At 34.7% G+C, this 7,397-nt stretch overlaps 1 protein-coding gene across 1 annotated transcript in view; it reads right to left on the reverse strand.

Moving 5' to 3' along the window:
• Window positions 1-1,925: 1,925 nt before the first annotated feature.
• LOC120355220 (fibrinogen- and Ig-binding protein-like) overlaps window positions 1,926-7,397 on the reverse strand; it is a 26,348-nt gene continuing 20,876 nt past the window's right edge. The window contains exons 7-8 of the mRNA XM_039443552.1: window positions 5,452-5,614; window positions 1,926-2,457 (exon numbers count right to left, since the gene is read on the reverse strand). Coding sequence (XP_039299486.1) covers window positions 2,000-2,457; window positions 5,452-5,614 — 621 coding nt within the window. The 3' untranslated portion in view covers window positions 1,926-1,999. The remainder of the gene's footprint in view (window positions 2,458-5,451; window positions 5,615-7,397) is intronic.

Raw genomic sequence — 7,397 nt, forward strand, 5'->3', positions numbered from 1 at the left:
AATAGTTTTTCCATTTACATATTTATTTTATTATCTTTCACATTTGTTTTCTTGGTTCTTATTTTGTACTGAAAGTAAATTTTATTATCATGGCAATTCTGTTGCTTAAGCCGCCATTTTGTCACACCGTGTAGGGGGAGGAGACTGTCTAGCTAGGCCAATGGCAGGCGTTCATGCCCTCGACCAATAGCAGTACTCTCCTACTAGTATAAATTCTGCTGCTCTTGTATTTAGTTTTATTTTATCAGAGATTGACAATGGTGTAATAACCGAAACCGGTCTTTCTAATTATCAATAAATCAGTGGTTTTTTGACAATTTCTTAGTCTTTTTCATTCAATATGAATAATTACCACAATATCAACTTCTCAACTACACAAAAAGTCATAGGAAATTAGTCATCATAGTTGTTCATCAAAATTAATTAGTTGTTCATGATCATTATTCATCAAAATTTTACATAGAAAAGTATTGAGATAGGATAGAATGGAATAGAAAACTCCACTTCTCACAAAAACACAAATAATACAGTTTGGAGTACAAACCAATTCAAAATGTAAATAGAAAAACAAGAGCTGAAAATAGCTTTAGAACAAAGATTTTCAAACAAGCTACTATGAAACGAGCTATAGTATACAAGATGGTATATTATATTCCAATCTCCAAGATTGAAGCGAGAGAGAAACGAGGTAAATGTGCTTTAAGATTGAAGAGAAAAAGAAAGTAGATTAAAAAGAAACAGAGATTTAGTGAATAAGAAATGGTGGTATATTCCAATCTCCAAGATTGAAGCGAGAGAGAAAAGAGATAAATGCGCTTCAAGGTTGAAGAGAAAAATAAAATAGATGAAGTGAAAAATACCTGAACTCTTATCAGACTGTTTTGGCAAGTTAGTACAATTATTTTCAAACAAACTACCATAGAAACATCAAAATCAAATATCCTGATCTTTGGTGATTGAAGATACTACAATAATAGATGGAAGATTCATTAGAAATTGCAGTTGACTGCTGGAATATTATCACTGTATAGTAATCATTTCAAATATCCAATTAAAGCTAATTTCCTTCTGCTATTAAATTTAGTTCTTAGTTCTTCGGTTAATATAATTAATGATTTAGTGTATAAATTGAAATGGACATAACCGACATAGTATTTGGACAATTTAAGACAAAATCAGGAAATTGAAGACGTTTTGGGCAATAGCCTGTTTTTTCTTTTCCTATTGTTCTCTTTATCCAATAAATAAATAAATATATACAGTAGCAGAAGTTCTTAGTTCTATTTATAGAGTACTATCCATTGGATATTCTTTATTTATTCAATCATTTAAGGCTGTGCAAAGACTGAAAATAAACTTTGTACTCTTGATATTTTTCCAAGTTTTTCGATTTGTATATCATCAATCTATCAAAATGAAAAAGTTTTCTCAGGAAAACATTTTTTTTCCGATCATTACTTTTTGAGATATGAGCGCCTGAAGTTTGAATTTTTGGGACAGAACATTTCAAATTCGGTAAGAGAGATAAATCCTTAAGATTCAGAGGATGAATAATTCTTCATGGTATTGTTGATCTATTAAAACAAAAATTTTCTGAAAATATCAATTTTTAAGATAGTTATTCAATTTACTAAAAATAACCAAAAATGACTTTAGTTGAGTTATTTTTAGTAAATTGAATAACTATCTTAAAAATTGATATTTTCAGAAAATTTTTGTTTTAATAGATCAACAATACCATGAAGAATCTATCTTATAAATCTCGTGAATTTATCTCTCACCGAATTTGAAATGTTCTGTCCCAAAAATTTAAACTTTAGGCGCTCATATCTCAAAAAGTAATGATCAGAAAAAAATGTTTTCCTGGGAAAACTTTTTCATTTTGATAGCTTGATGATATACAAATCGAAAAACTTTGAAAAATATCACGAGTAGAAAGTTTATTTTTAGCCTTTGCACAGCCTTAACATAACACAACTACCAGAGAAGTACCGCAGGCTTAAGGAGCCCAAAACGGTTCCAATTCTAATTTATACGACATTTGTTTGAAATGATTATTATACAGTAGTACTACAATCAAGTGAAGAGAAAGAGAGAATATATTAGAAAGAGAAAGAAGTTTTAAGTGAATAATACCTGGGCTCTTATCACTTGAAGAAACATTTAGCGTGCTAGTTTCATGCGGGTTACTTCTACGATCAATCTCGAACGAACTGACATAGTTATTAGAGGACTTTCCAGTGGAGTTAAAACTGTTTCTAGCATGCTGTGAGGTATCAGGCATGTTTTCCCCACATTTCAACCTGGAGTTTTGCTTATTTTTACCGTTGTTTTCTGCCTCGTTTTCAGCCAACTTTTTCTCATTTTCCGAGAGTCGATTCTCCAAATGTTGGATGCGATCGTGTTGACGTCTGTTAATCTCCGTTAGGCGTTCTATCTCGCTCATCAGGTCTCGCTCTAAAGGACAGAAGATAGAATTGTATATGAGAAAGATAAAAAGAGAGGAGACAAGATGAAAGAAGAGACAAGATATAGCTGAATATCGATAGTAGCAGATCGATACATGAAGTAGTATCGATAATATGTTGACCTCTGTTAGACGTTCTATTTCGCTCATGAGATCTCGCTCTAAAGGACAGAAGATAGATTTGTATATGAAGAAGATAAAGAGAGAAGACAAGATGAAAGAAGAAACAAAAATAACTGAATATCGATAAAGCCTGGTTTTAATTAGTAGAGTAGTGGTAGAGTTCCCTGGGCAAATACTAACTATCTTGTGAACCCTCCCAATGAAACGTTCATGGTAGAGTACTAGCATAGCCTCCCCTAATATAAGGCCCCGGTCTACGATATTGCAACGTCGCACTGTAGGCCTAGAATCTAATACATGATTGGTGAAAAAGATTTTTTAAAAAATACCAGCTGATCTTTTTCACCAACCATGTATTAGATTCTAGGCCTACGCTGCGACGTTGCAATATCGTAGGCCGGGGCCTTGTATTGGAGGTGGATATGGTACCAGTTTTTAGTAGAGTAGAGTGGGATAGCACCGTGGGATAGTGCTCTACCACTTGCCTTCCCACACCACCGCTTCTCACTCTACTCTACCACTACTATTCTAATGAAAACAGTCTCGAGCTAGTAGAGTAGAGTAGAGTCGTGCCGTAGGCTATAAAGTTCAAGAAGTATTGTTATTTATCAAAAAATATGAATTTATTAAAAAGTGTTAATAAGTGTTCAAGTGTTAATTAATTATAAGTATTGACATTTTAAAGTTAGTTCTGTTTACTGGACAACACAATTTACCTACTATTCTCAATTATTGTAGTGAAAACAGTTACTCGACCAAGTAAGTAGAGTAGAGTTAGCTCGGTAGAGTTAGTATGCCAGGTACTCGACCACTAACTCTACTTATGAAAACCAGGCTTTAGAGCTGATCAATACACAAGACAATATCGATAATATTTTGACCTCTGTTAGACGTTCTATCTCGCTCAAAAGGTCTCTTTCTAAAGGACAGAAGATAGAACTGTATAATGGCGTAGATAAAGAGACGAGACAAGATAAAGAATGGAGACAAGTTATAGCTGAATATCGATAATAGCTGATCGATACACGAGACAATATCGATATGTTCATCTCTGTAAACGTTCTTTTTCGCTCATGAGATCTCGTCCTTTCCGAGGAAAAGATGGCAATAGAGGAAATCAAATAAGAATATAGGAAAAGCTGATAAAGAAATTCAAAATTAATAACATCTTATACTTGTATAAGCTATAAATTTTAGATATAATATATTCCTCCAAAACATTTAAATTTTTTGTAGAATGCTGTTGTGAGTCGGAACAGGCAAAAGCCTAATCCATGAAGGCAAGAAGAAGAAGAAGAAGATCTCGTCCTAAAGGACAGAAGATAGGATTGTATATGGAGTGGATAAAGAAAGGAAACAATATAAATAAGAGAGCCAAGATATAGAAAAATTTACTGAAAATTTTGTGAAGTGAACAACTACAAGCCTAGACCTATTTCGGACTATGTGTAACCTTATCTAAATTTGGGAGAGGAATATCATAAGGTTACCTTATTTTTTCTCTCCCTATAATTTTAATGATGTACTTATTGTATCAATCAATAAAGAATAAATATCGATAACAGCTGATCGATATCTGAAGTAATATCGATAATATGTTAACCTCCTCTGTTAGTTCGATCTCGCTCATTAGATCTCGCTCTAAAGGACAGAAGATAGCATTGTGAATGGACAAGATAAAGACGACAGACAAGATATAGCTTAATATCGATAATAGCTGATCGATACACGAGATAATATCGATAATAAGATAATACGGGTGTTGCCGATCTTGTGTTAACCAGTTTAACTGTTATTTGCTAACGGGGCTTTTACTAATCAACTTTACTTGGCTTCAAGTTTTGTATAAAATAACTGTATTTTGAAAACTTCAAGTGAAGTTTACTAGAACAGAACATTGAATCCACTATACCAATGTAGACCATTCTTCAGGTTTGCAAGTATAGAGAAAGTAGAGCGTATCATAAGAAGATATCCCCTGGTATAGGTAATTTATGTTCCAAATTTACAGCCGATTTTTGTTAACTCAAGCCGATTACTGACGACTACTTTCTATTATTACTGTGTTGTTGGGGTGAGAGTGTAAGAACGGCACAGTATGAGAGACTACCAGCGTCACATAGCTTCACCAGACTAGTAGTTCTGTGAACAGTAGACCTCGCGCTCAGTAAGTTAAATTGACCTGTTATGTTTTCTCAAAAATTTAATAAATAATTTATCGATTTAAAATGACTAGAAAAAATCCTAAATAAATATAGAGCTTTCTGTCCTATCGTACCGTGACGTGTCGACCTGGAATGTGAGTGTGAGCGCTGTTATCAGGTCTGGCTGCAACTGTCTACAACGTTGATGGAAAAGATACAATTTTCAAGATGTTGGATGTTTTTGAACGGGTAGTATTATAGTCAACTGTCTACTAACGTTGATGGAAAAATAAATTTTCAAGATGTTCTATGTTTTTGAACGGGTAGTATTATAGTCCACTAGACAGCTGATTTATGACGAATAATTCTTTAGTCTGATTTTTAAGGTAATATTGGCGTATGAAGGAGGCTCCTTTTTCCTTTTATATTATCCTTGAAATGCAAAATTTCCAAAAACCTTGTATATACGTCGACGCGCAATTTAAAAAGGAACATACCTGTCAAATTTCATGAAAATCTATTACCGCGTTTCGCCGTAAATGCGCAACATAAAAACTTATAAACATTAAGAGAAATGCCAAACCGTCGACTTGAATCTTAGACTTCACTTCGCTCTATCAACTAGGACTTGAGTTAACAGTGACATTTGGAACATAAACGCACCTACCATGAGATATCTTCCTATGCTATCTTTTCTGTATGATAATATTCACTTACCAATAATATTCAACTCGTGTACTCTTTCCTGAAGTTTCTTCTGCTCATCACTGGCTGATTCACTCGCTCCTTTCTCACTTTCCAAATCCTTATTCGACTTTTGTAAATCTTTCAACTTACTTTCCAGTTCCTCTATTTCAAGTATTTTGCAATCTAGCTTCTCCTAGAACAGAAAAATACACATTAAAATCATTTACATCAGGTACAATAACAATTGAATAAAGTATTCGAAAAATAAGTTTTGTGAATTGAACAACTTCAAGACTTGACCTATTTCGGACTATGTGTAACCTTATCTAAATTTGGGAGAGGAATAGCACAAGGTACCTTATTTTTTCCCTTCCTATCACTTTGATGATATGATTGTTATAGACCTATTTTTATTTTCATTAATCAATAAAATTCAATTCAAGAGCTTCTGCACTTCAAGCTGATTATGATTTTGAAATTAAAACAAATTTATTCGATTCGTGATACAAAGTTCAGGTAGAATAAAAGCACAATCAAATAGTTCTACTATTGTAAATTATTATATTATAGGGATTTATCCTCTGAGCAAGACTGCTGTAGAGTAGTATAGAGAGAGCAAAATTTGACCCAGAGGCACTCAATCGGTATGAGAACAGAAATGCAGAAATATTTTATTGTATCAATCAATAAAGATTGTGTATACATGTGTATGATCATTTCAACTTGATCTGAATTTATCACCAGATAATATTGTGAACACACCATATAATTGAGTGCATATCTTTGTTTAAAACATCAAAATAGCGTATTAATACATCACACTTCGCAATGGGCCAGGAAACTATCATCTATAAATACATATTCTTTCATATATTATAATATATTATTATTGAAATAGATTATTGATATACTGAGGATTGTTATAGACCTATTTTCGACGAATAACATATCATCACGTCTGAACCACTCAACTGTTTAACTTGAAATTTTGCATAATATATAGATTCTTGATTTACTGAAGATTGTTATAGACCTATTTTCATTTTCATTAATCAATAAAATTCAATTCAAGAGCTTCTGCACTTCAAGCTGATTATGATTTTGAAATTAAAACAAATTTATTTGATTCGTGATACAAAGTTCAGGTAAAAATAAAAGCACAATCAAATAGTTCTACTATTGTTCGGACGTTATGAATGTTCCCCTTTATTGTCTGGCGTTGTGTGGTGGAGGGGGCAATTATACGGTGATGCGCAAAAGCATAATCGTGGCCAGTTGCCGATTGACAGCCAATCGAACAGCTCACTTCTCGTAATGTCGATTTTTGCAAAGTGATCTATTGATTCTTTATTGTGATTTATTACAAGTGTCGTCTCGTCTCGTATCGTGATCTGGACCCGGGATCCTGGAAGCAAGGAGGATATGGACATGAAGGTAGGCCTATGTTATTGTGCACTTAGCCATTTTAATTGTTCAACTTGCTACCCGACGCCAGACAACCCAAAAGTTCTCGATGTAGTAATTGATACAGTCCACAAACCAGAGTGCTGTTTGAGCCAGCCTCTGTCGAATATACAACTATTGTAAATTATTACAATTATTGATAATACTTCTAATATCAGCATGGAACTATAAGACTAAATTCAATCTAAGTAGTGGGGTTTTGAGAGAGCTGCCTATCCAATAGAAATCGAGGGGTGTGGCCTCCCCCCTCCACCCCCCCAGCCCCAGTCGGCCATTTTGGCCCCGCCCCCAGCCAATAGGAATCAAGGGGCGTGGCCACGCCCCCCTCCACCCCCCCTGCCCTAGTCAGCCATTTTGGTACCGCCCCCTCCACCCCCCCTGCCCTAGTCAGCCATTTTGCTCCACCCCCCCAGCCACAGTCGGCCATTTTGTCCCCGCCCCCAGCCAATAGGAAGCAAGGGCGTGTTCAAAATGGCGTCCCCCTTCCCTAGTGCCCCCACCACCCCAACCAA

This window comes from Nilaparvata lugens, chromosome Y (assembly GCF_014356525.2).
Source record: "Nilaparvata lugens isolate BPH chromosome Y, ASM1435652v1, whole genome shotgun sequence".
Taxonomy (NCBI): Eukaryota; Metazoa; Arthropoda; class Insecta; order Hemiptera; family Delphacidae; genus Nilaparvata; species Nilaparvata lugens.